The 16741-nt window shown below is 34.4% G+C and overlaps 1 protein-coding gene across 1 annotated transcript in view; it reads right to left on the bottom strand.

Annotated features, from left to right (window-relative positions):
* The window catches only part of PRTFDC1 (phosphoribosyl transferase domain containing 1), an 83554-nt gene that overhangs the window by 58589 nt on the left and 8224 nt on the right, over positions 1-16741 (bottom strand). Inside the window, exon 3 of the mRNA XM_077153641.1 lies at positions 5093-5276. Within this exon, the coding sequence (XP_077009756.1) occupies positions 5093-5276 (184 nt within the window). The remainder of the gene's footprint in view (positions 1-5092; positions 5277-16741) is intronic.

Genomic DNA, 16741 nt, shown 5'->3' with positions numbered 1-16741 from the left:
GAAGGAAAGAGATATTAAAGATTAGAGTGTAAAATAGAATTGAAAATAGAAAGATAATAGAGAAAATCAAGGAAATCAAAACCTGCTCTTTGAAAAGATCAAAAAACTGATAACGCTCTAGCCTCACTGGTGAAGGAAAAGAAAGACAAGATGCAATTTAATAATATCAGAAATGAAACAGAGACATCTGTTCATTAGAATGATAATAAGGGAATATTGCAAGCAACTTTATGCCCATACATTTGAAAACTTGAGTAAAATGAGCAAATTCCTTGAAAAACACAAATTACCAAAGTTCACTCAACAAAAAAGAAGAAGACAGTCATGTACCTCCAAAAGAAATTGAATTCCTGGTTAAAAAACCTTCTAACGAAGAAGACTCCAGGCGCAGACAATTTCACTGGTGAATTCTACTAAGTATTCATGGAAGAATTAGCACCAATTCTAAGCAGATTCTATAAGAAATAGATGTGGAAGAAACTTCTTAGCTCATTTTATTAGGCCAGCACAGCACACAAGGCATCACAAGAGAAGAAAACTATGGTTTAATATTCTTCATGAAATAGACGCAACAGTCCTAAAAAAAGGTATTAACAAACTGAATCCAGCAATATACAAAAAGAATAATGTATCATGACCAAGTAGAAAGATGCTTCAACATTACACAAATCATCAATGTATTTCACCATATCAACAGAAGCAGAAAAAGCATTTGGCAATATTCAATTTTGACGCATGGAAAAGCTATTAGCAAGCTAGGAATAAAAAGGAACCTCCTAACCCAATAAAGAACATCTTCAAAAAAAAAAAACAAAAAACAAACAAAAGCCAACAGCATACTGATTGAGAACAAGGCAAGGATGTTTTCTTTCACCACCTTTATTTAGTAATGTATTGGTGGGCTTAGCCAGTGCAATAAAGCAAAAAGTAAGAAAGAAAAAGCATACAGATCATAGAAAGGAAGACATAAAACCATCTCTTTTCACAGATAAAATAATTGCCTACACAGAAAACCCAAAAGACTCTACAAAAAAGTTACTAGAATTAATGTTATTTTAGAAAGTTCACAGTATTCAATATATAAAAACCAGTAGTATTTCTATATACTTTCAATAAACAATTGGAATTTTTAATTCAAAGAAAAAAAAACTGTACCAAATCTAACAGGACCAAAAGTATTCAGTATTTAGGTTTAAACACAACCAAATATGTGTAAGAGCTCATGGATGAAAACTACAAAGCACTGAAATAAGATGAGGCCTAAAAAATGGGGAAATTTCCCATGTTCATGGATTGGAAAATTAAATAGCGTTAAGGTGTCAATTCTCCCCAAATTGATCAATAGGTTCAAAGCAATCCCAACAGAAATTTTAGCAGGTTATTTTATAGAAACTGACAACATAATTTTTAAAATTTACATATAAAGAAGAATAGCAAAAATAGTTATGAAAAAGAACTAAGTAGTAGAACTGCCACTGCTTGATTTTAACATGTATTATAAAGCTACAACAATCAAAACTGATTTTGGCAAAAGGGTAAGCACACAGATGAATGAAACTGCATTATATCCAGAAACAGATCCACATATATAGTCAACTGATATTCAACGAAAGATCAAATGCAATTCAATGGAGAAAGAATGGATGTTGCAAGTGATTCTGGAACAATAAGGCATTCACTGCATAAAAGGAACCTTGAACCACACTTTACACCATCTTAAAAAAATTAATCCAACGTGGATCATAGCTTAAATGTAATAGCCAAGACTTCAAATGTCTCAAAGAAAATATAGGAGAAAAATCTTTGTGACCTTGAGTAAGACAACGGTTTCTTAGTTATACCAAATGCATGACCCGCAAAATGATAAATTGGACTTAATAAATATTTCAAAACTATGCTCTTTGTAAAACACTGTTGTAAAGATGAGAAAAACAACCCACCAACTGGAAAAGTATATTTGAAACACATTTTTAATAAAAGATTTGTATCCAACATATATAAAGAATTATATCAATAGGTAAAAACCCAATGTTTAAAATGGGCCAAATATTTGAACAAACCCATTCATCATAGAAGCTATATGAAGAGCAAATAAGCAAATGAAAATATGCTCAACATCATTAATCATTAAGGAAATGCAAATTAAAGTTACAATGAGATATCACCACACATCCATCTTATTAGAATGGGTATAATAAAGAGAAACTGATAGTATCAAGTGCTGTAGAAAATGTGGAGCAACTGGAATACTCAGATACTGCTGGTTGGAATACAAAATTATACAATCACTTTGGAAAACAGTTTGGTAGTTTCTTATAAAGTTACATACATATACACTCACTCATCCTATGACCTAGTAATCCTACCCCTAGATGTTTATTCGGGAGAAATGAAAACTTAAGTTCACTCAAAACTTTGTACATAAATGCTTATAGCAGCTTTATTCCTAACCATGCCAAAGTGAAAATAACCCAAATATCCTTCAGCCGATGAACGGATTAAAAAACTGGTATATTCATATTCAGAATCCTTGACAATAAAAAGAAATGAACTATAAATAAAAACAACATGAATGAATCTCTAAAGCATTGTGCCAAGTGAAATAAGAACACACGGTGCATGACTACAAACAGATGACATTCTGGAAAAGAAGCAAAATTCTAGGGACAGAAAACATATCAGTAGGTTCCAGGGACTGGGGTTTGACAGCAAAGGGACACAAGGGAATTTTAGGGAGTGAGAGGACCCACCTATATCTTGATCATGGTGATTTATACATGCTGTATGTATTTGACAAAACTCATAGATGTGTAAACTTAAAAGGGATGAATTTTACTGTATGCAAATGATATCTTAATAAAGTTGACTTTAATTTGAAAATATAAGGTTTTTAAAAAAGCCATTAACCACATATCTGTTTACAGAAAAATTAAACCCAAAAGTAGATGGTAGACATTCTATATACATGCTATGATGTAACAATGCATCATAAACATTCTTCACATTAATTAACATATGTTTACAATATAATTTTTAATTTTTTACACCACACTCTATGATATGATTCTGCCATAATCTACCTATGCAGCTCTCTCTCACCATACATTGAGGCTATTTCACATTTAAACTATTATTTTAAAGTACTTTTAATAGATATACTTGTACATAAAACTTTGTGTTCAGCTTTGATTATTTTTAAGAGTAATGTAAAGGCTTTACATACATATTGAATTACTTTCCAGCCAAGAGTTTGAATTCATAACCTACCAGGCTCTTTTGGGTCCTGTTTCCCACACTTTTGCCAACACTGCATCTTATGAATTTTAATCTTTGTCAATGAGCAAGGTCAAAAACACTGGCAGGTTTCTTTATTTAAATTTCTTTGAGCACTGGTGAAACTGAACATTTCTTCATATGTTTAAAGCCCCTTTTTTTGTATTTTTTTAGGAATTTTTTGTTCACATTCTATTCTTATTTTATTCTTACAATATATTTCTTCTATTGGTGTGTTTTTTTTCCTTGTTCATTTGTAATAAATATTTACATATGTTATAAACTGACTGTATGTTATAGATCTTAGAAATATTTTTCCCATTTTGTTTGTCTTTAATCCTATTTATGATGTTTTAAAAAATTAAATGGAGGTTTAAAATTAATTTAAAAAAAAAAGCCATTAGCCAGTAAGAAATACAATAATGATCAGGGCCAAATAAATGAGAAAGATCTTACAAGAAAGAAGTACAGCTACATAGTCCAGAATGAAAGGACTCTTAATAGAAAACAATTTTTGAAGAGAAAATGAAATTAATGAATTAGGGTTAAGGTATATGCAAAAACCAGCTTTAACCTGGCTTCAGAGGTCACCAGGAAAATAAGTAGAGTAACTTAAGAAATGAGAAATAATTTACAGCTGCTCTAGAAATGAGGCGGCTGAAGGAGAGCCCCATAGAGGGGGGAAGGAGAATTCTAGGATGACCCCCCGAGACTCCCCTCCCCTGATGTACATGCCTTTGAGTGGGGCGAGACCTGTACAGATGATGGGGCTTCACTTTGGGATATAGTAACAAGTCAGTTGGCTTTAGTTAATCCAATGAGAATTACTATGGGTGAACCTGATCTATTCAGGCGAGCCTTTAAAAGAAGGTCAGGGCCTTCCTGAATGGAGAGGTTCTCCTGTGGACCTGGAAGATACAAACAACCATTGTGAATTGCCTATGGGGGAGTCCATGGCACCAGGACCTGAAGGCAGCCTGCAGGAGCTGCAAGCCATCCTCAGCTTATAGGCAACAAGGAAACGGGGATGGAATTCTGCCAATAACTAGTGAGCTTGGAAAATGACCCCGAGCTCAGGTGAGACCACAGATGCAGCTAACACCTTGACTTCACCGTGGTAAGATTCTGAGCAGAGAACTCAATTAGGCCATGTTCAGACCTCTAACTCACAAAAATCACAAGATAATATGCATGTAAAACACTAAATTGGGGTGACTTGTTATGCAGCAGTAGCAAACCAATACAAAAAGGATTAATGAGTTGAAATGTGTCGAGCTAGGTGAATCAACGTAACTAGTTCCATGATTTTGATCCCAAAGGTTCCTCACCAATAGTAAGTTAATTTTAATGATTTACTATACATTGGACCAAAAAGCATCACAAAACCTAACATTATAAAGAGAAGAGGAGAAGACCAAAGAGAAAATGTCTCTAGAGAACCCAAGTATGAACACTCTCCTCTCTGAGCTGAACATCCTTCTGCAGGTCTCCAGCGCCAACAGCCACCCAGGACAGAAACTCTGCAGTGCTCATTGGATTTTCTTAACACTATGGCTTCAGATTTGTGAGGCTGTGTATCAGGAAACAACCATTAGGCTTTATAACATTAAAGAAAGTACAAAACACTCTTCAAATGTCTTTTCATTTATGTGAAAATAGAAGTTTTTTTCCCTAACAAATAGTATTATTTGGATTACAAGTTGCAGTATTCTTGCAAAATAAAACACTCATACTTCATTTTTATATTATTAGTGCTTTTGTCCTATAATATTGTTAATTCTAAAGAGCATATAATTAAAGTGGAAATATAGTAACTTACCCTGTAACTTCTGAGTTTGATGAAATCAACCTTCATGGGGACAAATCTATTTGAATTTCGGCTGATGTTCGTAAGATGCGCCACAAGATCAGCACAGAATTTGTAGCCCCCTTTAAGCACGCACAGGACCATGATATCACAGTATCCTATGTCTTCCATAATATCTTTAGCCAGCCTCTCAATTCTGTAAGAAGTAAAGCATAATAGTATGTTAAGACACAACGACTTCTGAATATTTTCCTTCCTTTAAAAAATGAATGATATTGAATTAAGTAGGAAAATGTAGAAAAGAGCTTAGGAGAAAGAGGCTGCAGACAGAAAATTTTTGTTAAGATTGGACAAAAAGCGTGTGTTCACAACATACTTGGTATAACGACATCACCTGGGTATATCTTTGTATTTTTATGTCACAAAAAATGATAAATGTGCACAGTACAATGTCAGAGACCGTGAATGCTGTTATTTTATCCTGACAGATGCTGACAGATGTTGACAGATGATGGTATGATGGTATTTGGTGTCATTATGCTCATCTTATAGCAGAGAAAAAGGAAATGGAGAGAATGACTCACTCACCTTACAGCATTACAGGAACCTGGAGGAAAAGCCAAGCTCATAGTAAATATCAAAAGATAATGCCTGCCTTATATTCTCAAAGGTAGCACATTACTTGTGTGAAGGTACACCGGGGTACTATTCTGGGAGGTACAATTTATAATGAAGAGAATGTCAGCGAGGCCTCCTGGAGTTGCACAAAGTGCATCAGCCTTGGAGACTTGATACCTAATTTGGACTGACTCTGTATTTTGTTTCTAATTGTTCCACATTTGTAGATCCAGCTGCCTATACACTCATACAGTATTAAAACCTTGGATGAAGGTAGGCTCAATGACACATACTTTTAAAAAAATCCTCACTGATACTCCAAATAGAATTAGACTTAAAAAACAATTAACTGAATGATCTCACTAGATGTGTGTGTGTGTGTGTGTAAAACATGTCTACACATATACCATATAATATTTTGTATATGTGTGTACACAGATATATGTAAATACATCCATACTGAATGTGTGGTACACAGATATATGTAAATACATCAGTTTCAGGCAATGTTTCTCAAAATACAATAATTGAAAAATGCACATCAGAATATCTTGCATGCTTTTTAAAAACAGAGTAACGAATAAGGAAGTCAGCCAATCCTTTCCACAAAAACAACTATAAAACTGGACAAACTGTCAAAAACAACCATTTCAGCAGTTCTGACACTGTCTAAAGGCATATTACAAATTAAGAAGGATTTATTCATGGAAACACTTAACACTGGGGAGGAACAGCATGAGTCTGTGGCATTCCTATCCAGAGATGCCCCAGCCCCACCCCCCTGCCCAGGTCTGCTGTTCAACCAGGTAGTTCAACCCGAATAGGGTGGGCACATGCTATTGGGAGGCCACTTGATTTTGAGTGTCATCAAAGTGGCAGTCTTGGTAGCATGTGAACAGGGACAGCACGTGGCTCCATTATCCTGAGGTTTGCAGTCCTGTTTGACAAAGCAACAGCTGGCAGACTCGCCGTAGATTTGATAGGGAATTTAAAGAGGAGAGAGAGTCATGGGGGAAATGGCAAGCTCTTCATATACCCTGGGTTGACTCTAGTCAAAGGGGCCTGGGTGTATTCTTGGTATGCAGTAGGGTCTTACGAAAAATAAAAGCCTCAGGGAAGACTTGAAAATGGCTGGAAATTTAAGCGTGTTTGTCAGCCCCCAAAAACATTCATCAGCAGAGAGTGGAAGCCTTAGTGCAACTTGAGCCAACTTCTAGGCAATCCGTGGAGTAAGGCTAAGCTACACAGACACAAGGGTATGCTCTAATAAGTGAGGCTTCAGGATAAAAATAAGAAAACTAAACTGTGGTAATAGGCCACACACTGTGCGAGGGAAAGATTTCACAGATTATGTCCAGGCAAGTTACTAAACAAAGAAACAAGACAACATGGAAAACCCCTGGGGTGTGGGAAAGTCAGAATCTGGAGCTATGATTTATTATCTAAAATATCCAGTATTCAACAAAAAATATCAAGAATATAAAGAAAATACACAGAATAAAAGTAGACAATAGAAACTGTCTCTGTGTTTTTCCAGCTGTTGGATTTAGCAAAGAATTCAGAGCAGATTATATATATATACAAATGCTAAAACAATTAAAAGAAAACTGTATTTAAAGAATTAAAGAAATGTATGGCAATACTGACTCAATAAACAAACTTTCAGTGTAAAGACAGAATATATATAAAAAGGAACCAAATGAAAATTCTGAAGTTCAAAAGTACAATAGCTGAAATGAAAATCTCAATAGCTGGGTCAATGGAGATTTGAGATGGCAGAAGAAAATATCAGTGAGCTAGATAATAGAATAATATAAATTAAGCTATCTCAAGAACAGAGAGAAAAATATAAAAGAGAAATGAACAGAGCCTCAGAGACCCGGAGGACAAGAATGAGCATGCCAACACGTATGTAATGGGAGCAGAGAGAGAGAAAAGGGAAGAAAAAATAGGTGAAGAACTCATGGCCCCAAATTTCCCAAATTTGAAGAAAACCTTAATCTACAGATCCAAGAAACTTCATCAACCCCAAACAGATAAACACAGAAAGAATCACACCTACACACATCGTAGTTAAACTGTTGGAAGGCAAAGACAGAGAAAATCTTGAAAGAAGCAAGAGGAAAATAACTCCGTAAGTACAGCGGAACAAGAGTACAATTAATAGCTGAGTTCTCAGCACACACTAGGAAGTCAGAAGGGAATGGAATAATATACCCAATGGGCTGAATTAAAAAAAAAAAAAAAAGAACTCTATATCTAGTAAAAAAAAAAACAAAAAACTTCAAACACAAAGCAAAATAAAGAGATTCCCAAATAAACAAAGACTACTATAAAAGGTGTTGCTGGCAGGTATACCTTATAAGAAATACTCATAAGGAATTCTTTAGGCTGAAAAGGAACCAGATGTTTACTCTAATCCATTGGAACAAATAAAGAGACCTAGAAATGGTATATATGAAAGTAAAAGACTCTATAAATATATATCTATATTTTGAATTTATTCTCTTAATTTCTATAAAAGACAAAAAAGTGTATAAAGCAACAACTATTGCTACACTGTATTTTTTGGTTCATAACACAGATATAATATAGATAACAATGAAAGCACAAAGCTTCAATATTTTATCAGAGTTAAGTTACTATTACTCTATATAGATTATAATAAGTATTATAATATACTGTAATCCCTAGAACAACCATGAATTGTTCTAAGTATATTGTAATCTGTAGAACAACGATGAAGAAAATAATTTTTTAAATATATAGAAAAAAAGAGGAGTAACATGGTACAGTAAAAACTATTTAATGCAAAAGGAGCTATTAAAGGAAGAACAGAAGGCAAAAAAAAGACATGAGATGAAAAGAAAACATACAGCAAAATGGCATCCACTCATATCAATAATTGCTTTAAGTGTGAATAGACTAAATGCCTTATTCAAAAGGGAGAGATTGTTAGATTGGGTTAAAAGAACATGATCCAATTATTTGTACTCAACAAGAGATAAATTTTAGATTCAGAGACACAAACAGATCGAGAATAAAAGGATAGCTAAAAGATACCATGCAAATAGTAACCATAAATGAGCCTTAGAGACTATATTATTTTCAGACAAAATATCCCTTAGGACTAGAAATAGTACTAGAGGAAAAGAGGGACATTTCATAATGATAAAATGGTCAATACATCAGGAAGATATCAATTATTGATAGAGAGTATAAGAATCTCCAAATATTACTGCTTATTGGCCTATTTCTCCTTCAATTCTGTCAGTTTTTGATTCATCTATTTTGGGGCTCTAGTATTAGATGCATATACATTTATAATTGTTGTGTCTTACTGATATATTGTCCCTTTTATCATTAAGAAATGATGAATAAATTTATGCCAAATATTAGACATATAGATGAAATGAAAAAATTTCCAAGAAAGACAAAAATGACCAAAAAGGACTCAAAAATATATAGAAAATTTGAATAGACCTGTAACAAGTAACAATATTGAATCAGTAATTTAAGAAACTCACAAAGAAAAGACAAGGCCCAGATAGCTTTATTTGTAAGTTCTATCAAATTTTAAGGAAGGAATAATTCTAATCCTTCATAAATTTTTTTTCAGAAAATAAAGGAGGCTGAGGCACATCCCAATTCATTCCATGAGACCAGTATTAACTTGATACCAAAGCAGACAAAGACCTCACAAGAAAACTACAGTTCAGTATCCTTTGTGAACACAGCTGCAACAATCCCTAATAAAATATTAGCAAACTGGATTCAACAACATATAAAGAGTGCATGGGTGGTTTAGTGATAGAATGTGTGCCTTCCATGCAGGAGACCCGGGTTCGGTTCCCAGACTATTAGCCAACCCACCCCCCTCCAAAAAAAAAACAACAACATATAAAAAGAATTTTACACCATGATCCAATAGGATCCATTCCACAAATGCTAGATTTATTTAATATTCTAAATCAATTATTCTAATAAGCCATATAAATAGAATGAAGGGCAAAAACCATATTTCAGTAATGCACAAACAGATGTGATGAAATCTAACACCCATTCACAATACAAACAAACCAGAAATGGAAGGAAATTTCCTCAGTCTAATAAAGGTAATCTATTAAAAAATAAAACTAACAAAGAGAGAGGATGCAAATAAATAGGATCAGAAATGGAAGAGGAGACATAACCACTGACCCCACAGAAATAAAGGAGGTAATAACAAGATACTATGAACAACTTTATGCTAATAAATACAACAATGTAGATGAAATGGACAACTTCCTAGAAAGGCATGAACAACCAACTTTGACTCGAGAAGAAATAGATGACCTCAACAAAGCAATCACAAGTAAAGAAATTGAATCAGTCATTAAAAAGCTTCCCAAAAAGAAAAGTCCAGGACCAGATGGCTCCACATGTGAATTCTACCAAACATTCCAGAAAGAATTAGTGCCAATACTGCTCAAACTCTTCAAAAAAATTGAAGAGGAGGGAAAGCCACCTAATTCATTCTATGAAGCCAACATCACCCTCATACCAAACAAAGCCAGACAAAGATATTACAAAAAAAAGAAAACTACAGACCAATCTCTCTAATTAATATAGATACAAAAATCCTCAACAAAATTCTAGCAAATCGAATCCAGTAACACATTAAAAGAATAATACATCATGACCAAGTAGGATTCATTCCAGGTATGCAAGGATGGTTCAACATAAGAAAATCAATTAATGTAATATACCATATCAAGAAATCAAAGCAGAAAAATCACATGATCATCTCAATTGATGTAGAGAAGGCATTTGACAAAATTCAACATTCTTTCCTGTTGAAAACACTTCAAAGGATAGGAATACAAGGGAACTTCCTTAAAATGATAAAGGGAATATATGAAAAACCCACAGCTAATATCATCCTCAATGGGTAAAAACTGAAAACTTTCCCCCTAAGATCAGGAACAAGACAAGGATGTCCAGTATCACCACTGTTATTCAACATTCTGTTGTAAGTTCTAGTCAGAGGAATTAGACAAGAAAAAGAAATACAAGGCATAAAAATTGGAAAGAAAGAAGTAAAACTCTCACTGTTTGCAGACAATATGATACTATATGTTGAAAACCCTGAAAAATCCACAGCAAAACTACTAGAGGGCGGGCCGCGGTGGCTCAGCGGGCAAAGTGCTTGCCTGCTATGCCGGAGGACCTCGGTTCGATTCCCGGCCCCAGCCCATGTAACAAAACAAAAAAAAAAAAACAAAATACAATAAAACAAGAAAATGTTTAAAGATGTTTCCCTTTCTTCCTCCCTTCTTTCCTTCTATCCTTCCTTCCTTCTCTCTGTCTTTCCTTTAAAAAAAAAAAAAAAAAAAAAAAAAAAACTACTAGAGCTAATAAACGAGTACAGCAAAGTGGTAGGTTACAAGATCAACATTCAAAAATCTGTAGTGTTTCTATACACTAGTAATGAACAATCTGAAGGGGAAATCAAGACACGAATTCCATTTACAACTGCAACCAAAAGAATAAAATATTTCGGAATAAATTTAACTAAAGAGACAAAAGAACTATACAAAGAAAACTACAAGAAATTGTTATAAGAAATCACAGAAGACCTAAATAGATGGAAGGGCATACCATGTTCATGGACTGGAAGACTAAATATAGTTAAGATGTCAATTCTACCCAAATTGATTTACAGATTCAATGCAATACCAATCAAAATCCCAACAACTTACTTTTCAGAAATAGAAAAACCGATAAGCAAATTTATCTGGAAGGGCAGGGTGCCCCGAATTGCTAAAAGTATCTTGAGTAAAAAAAACGAAGCTGGAGGTCTCACGCTGCCTGACTTTAAGGCATATTATGAAGCTGCAGTGGTCAAAACAGCATGGTACTGGCATAAAGATAGATATATCGACCAATGGAATAGAATAGAGTGTTCAGATATAGACCCTCTCATCTATGGACATTTGATCTTTGATAAGGCAGTCAAGCCAATTCACCTGGAACAGAACAGTCTCTTCAATAAATGGTGCCTAGAGAACTGGCTATCCATATGCAAAAGAATGAAAGAGGACCCGTATCTCACACCCTATACAAAAGTTAACTCAAAATGGATCAAAGATCTAAACATTAGGTCTAAGACCATAAAACAGTTAGAGGAAAAGGTAGGGAAATATCTTATAAATCTTATAATTGGAGGCGGTTTTACAGAACTTACACCCAAAGCAAGAGCACTGAAGAAATAAATAAATAAATAAATAGTAACTCCTCAAAATTAAACACTTTTGTGCATCAAAGAACTTCATCAAGAAAGTAAAAAGACAGCCTACACAATGGGAGACAATATTTGGAAATGACATATCAGATAAAGGTCTAGTATCCAGAATTTATAAAGAGATTGTTCAACTCAATAACAAAAAGACAGCCAATCCAATTACGAAATGGGAAAAAGACTTGAGCAGACACTTCTCAGAAAAGGAAATACAAATGGCCAAAAGGCACATGAAGAGATGCTCAATGTCCCTGGCCATTAGAGAAATGCAAATCAAAACCACAATGAGATATCATCTCACACCCACCAGAATGACCATTATCAACAAAACAGAAAATGACAAGTGCTGGAGAGGATGCGGAGAAAGAGGCACACTTATCCACTGTTGGTGGGAATATCAAATGGTGCAACCGCTGTGGAAGGCAGTTTGGCGGGTCCTCAAAAAGCTGAATATAGAATTGCCATATGAACCGGCAACACCATTGCTAGGTATCTACTCAAAGGACATAAGGGCAAAGACACAAATGGACATTTGCACACCAATGTTTATAGCACCATTATTTACAATTGCAAAGAGATGGAAACAACCAAAATGTCCATCAACAGACGAGTGGCTAAACAAACTGTGGTATATACATACGATGGAATATTATGCAGCTCTAAGACAGAATAAAGTTATGAAGTATTTAACAACATGGATGGACCTTGAGAACATTATGCTGAGTGAGACCAGCCAAAAACAAAATGACAAATATTGTATGGTCTCACTGATATGAATTGACATTAGTGAATAAACTTGGAATATTTTGTTGGTAACAGAGACCATCAGGAGATAGAAATAGGGTAAGATATTGGGTAATTAGAGCTGAAGGAATACAGACTGTGCAACAGGACTGAATACAAAAACTCAGAAATGGACAGCACAATATTACCTAACTGTAATACAATTATGTTAAAACAGTGAATGAAGCTGCATGTGAGAATGATAGAGGGAGGAGGGCTGGGGGCATAAATGAAAGAAAGATAGATGTTAAAGATTGAGATGGTATAATCTAGGAATGCCTAGAGTGTATAATAATAGTGACTAAAGGTACAAATTTTAAAAATGCTTTTGCATGAGGAAGAACAAAGGAATGTCATTATTGCAGGGTGCTGAAAATAGATGGTAATTAATATTTTAAAATGCCACCTTATGTGTGAGATTAAAGCAAAAAATGTTTATATGGTACAAAACTTATATTTTGACTAGTGCATATCCTAATATAACTTACGTAGATAGTTTGATTGAATACCATAAGTACTTGGAATCTCAGGTAGGACTAGTGCATATCCTAATATAACTTACGTAGATAGTTTGATTGAATACCATAAATACTTGGAACCTCAGGTAAGGTTTTGTTGGTTTGTCCAGAGTGATGCCCTGATGAATCCCAGAGTGATTCGATCAGTAAGTGGAAAAGTATTTGTAAAGCCCCCTTCGGGGAATGGTGAGAACAGGGAGAAATTCAACTTCCCCAAGTTGAATTCTTGATATTCTCACAAGCAGTGTGGACAACCAAAGCTATACGCTGAGCCCTCAGTCTTGGGGTTTGTTCATATGAAACTTAACCCCACAAAGGATAGGTCAAGTCTACTTAAAATTTAGGCCTAAGAATCACCCCCAAGAGAGCCTCTTTTGTTGCTCAGATGTGGCCTCTCTCTCCAGCCAACACAACAAGCAATCTCACCACCCTCCCCCTGTCTACGTGGGACATGACTCCCAGGGGTGTGCACCTTCCTGGCAATGTGGGACAGAAATCCTAGAATGAGCTGGGACTCAGCATCAACGGATTGAGAAAACCTTCTCGACCAAAAGGGGGAAGAGTGAAATGAGACAAAATGGCAATGGCTGAGAGATTCCAAACAGAGTCGAGAGGTTATCCTGGAGGTTATCCTTACGCATTAAGTAGATATCACCTTGTTATTCAAGATGTAATGGAGAGGCTGGAGAGAACTGCCTGAAAATGCAGCGCTATGTTCCAGTAGTCATGTTTCTTGAGGATGATTGAATAACGATATAGCTTTCACAATGTGACTGTATAATTGTGAAAACCTTCTGTCTGATGCTCCTTTTATCTATCTTGTCAACAAACGAGTAGAACATATGGAATAAAAATAAATAATAGGGGGAACAAATGCTAAAATAAATTTAGTTTGAAATGCTAGTGATCAATGACAGTGAGGGGTAAGGGGTATGGTAGATATAATCTTTTTTTCTTTCTGTTTTCATTTTATTTATTTTTCTATTGTCTTTTTATGAATTGATGCAAATGTTCTAAGAAATGATGAATATGCAACTAAGTGATGATATCGTGAATTACTGATTATATATGTTGGTGTTTTATTTGGTTTGTTAAATTTTTTTAATTAATAAATAAATTAAAAAAAAATACAACTAAGTCATACCTAATAATGAATGACTGAATCTTTTCCCCAAAGATTAAGAATGAGGCACGAATATCCACTGTTACCACTTGTATTCAACACTGCACTGGAAATTCTAGTCAATGCAATCAATGTCAAAGAAAACAGTGAGAGAGAAGATGAAGGTAAGGAATTTCACATTGGAAAAGAAGAAGTAAACCTGTCTTTATGCTGATGGCATGTTCTTATATGTAGAAACTCCTAAGGAAACCTCTAGTTAACTAGGCAAACTAATTAGAGAATTTAGCAAAGTGGCATGACAAAAAATCTATATTTAAAATATTGCTTTTATTTACACATACTAGCAACAATCTAAAAATAATTAAGAAGTTAATGAAGAAAACAATTATACTGGCAGCCACATTAAAAAAATAAAATATGTAGAGACACATTTAATCAAACCATTGCAAGATTTATACATTTATACAAAACATTCCTGAAAGAAATTAAGGAAAATGTAAATGAACAGAGAGACATGCCATTTTCATGAATTAAATGATTCAATACTATTGAGATATCTGTTCTCCCCAAATTGATATATTCAGTGTAATCCCTAGCAAAATCCTAGGAGGCATTTTTTAGAAATTGAGATCCTAATCTTAAAATATGTATGGAAATACAAAGAACCTAGAGCAGTAAAAACAATTTAGAAAAAAGAACAAAGTTGGAAGACAACACTATGTGAGATGAAAACATCCTGCAAAGCTACAAAAATTAAGTCAGTATAGTAGAAACAGAACTGAGAGTCAAGAAATCAACCTTAACATTATAATCAATGGACTTTTGCCAAAGGTGCCAAGATACTTCAATTTAAAAAAGACCATGCTTTCAACAAACAGTAATGGAATAATTGGATAATTTAATGAATTTGGACCCTTATCCCAAGCCATAAACAAAACCTAATTCAAAAGATATTATAAGTCTAAATGTAAGAGCTAAAACCATAAAACTTTGAGAAAAAAGTCATGAAACCAAAGCATAAGCCATAAAAGAAAAAATTAATAAACTGAACTTCATTAATTTTCTTAATTGCCTTTCAAAAGATACCAATAAGAAAATGAAAAGACAAGTCACAGACTGGGAGAAAACATTTGCAAATCATATCCGATAAAGGACTTATGTCCAGAATATCAAATCAACTCTTACATTTCAATAGGAAGATAAACAATCTAATTTAAAAACTGGCAAATGACTTGAACAGCATTCACAAAGAAGACATGAATGGCAAATAAGCACATTCATCATTAGGGAAATCCAAATTAAAAACACAATAAGATACCACTATATATCCACTAGAATGGCTATAATCAAAAGGACAGACAATACCAAGTGTTGGGCAGCATATGAAGAAACTGGAATCTTCATACATGGTGGAATTGGAAAATGGTACAGCCACTTTGGAAAATAATTGGTATTTTCTTAAGCTTATCATATAACCCATAATTCATTCCTAGGAATCCATGCAGGTGAAATGAAAAGATATGCCCAAATATTTATATGTGAATGTTCTTAGAAGCATTATAGCCAAAAACTGGAAATAACCCAAATATCTATCTATTTTTTCTGTTGCTGAACAGAAAAAACAAACGTAGTACCTGGGATACAGTGGAGTGGTATTCAACAGTAAAAAGGAATGCATTATTGATATATGCTACCACATGGAAGAATGGCAAATACATTATGCTGTTTATATGATTTCATTTATATGAAATGTCCAGAAAAGGCAAATTCATAGAGACAGAAAGCAAATTAGGGACTTCCTGGGGCAAGGACTGGGTAAAGGGATTGACAATAGACTTAAGGGAACTTTCTGGAATGATGGAAATGTTCAGAAGCTGGATTGTAGTGATGGTTGCCCAGTCATAAAGCTTTTACTAGAAATGACTGAATTATTCACCTACAATAGGTAAATTTTGTGGTATGCAAATTATATATGTCTTAATAAATTTATTTTAAAGTTGGGGGAAAGCATCCCTGAGGCCTATCCCAACTATGAATCAGAATTTCTGGACATAACAGCTTACCTACATGTACCTGACCTACATGCCAAGTTCACTAGGAGATTTTCAGGTTCAGGGAACTGTCTTAGGGGAACTCCATAGAGGTTTCGTCAGGATGCTATCAACTCAAGTCATGATTTTCAGTGAGAAAGCTGGAATTTGTTTACCCCAGGGGCTCCAAAATGGGGACTCTTCTGACAGTTATTAAGAGGTGAACTGAGTAAAAAGTTCTCTACTGTACAAAAAAGTTGAAGTCAAGCAGCTTTCTTTCCTCTTTTGGGGGGGGGGGATTGTCATAGC

This window comes from Tamandua tetradactyla, chromosome 1 (genome assembly GCF_023851605.1).
Source record: "Tamandua tetradactyla isolate mTamTet1 chromosome 1, mTamTet1.pri, whole genome shotgun sequence".
Lineage (NCBI taxonomy): Eukaryota > Metazoa > Chordata > Mammalia > Pilosa > Myrmecophagidae > Tamandua > Tamandua tetradactyla.
This window is presented reverse-complemented; position numbering and strand designations above follow the sequence as displayed.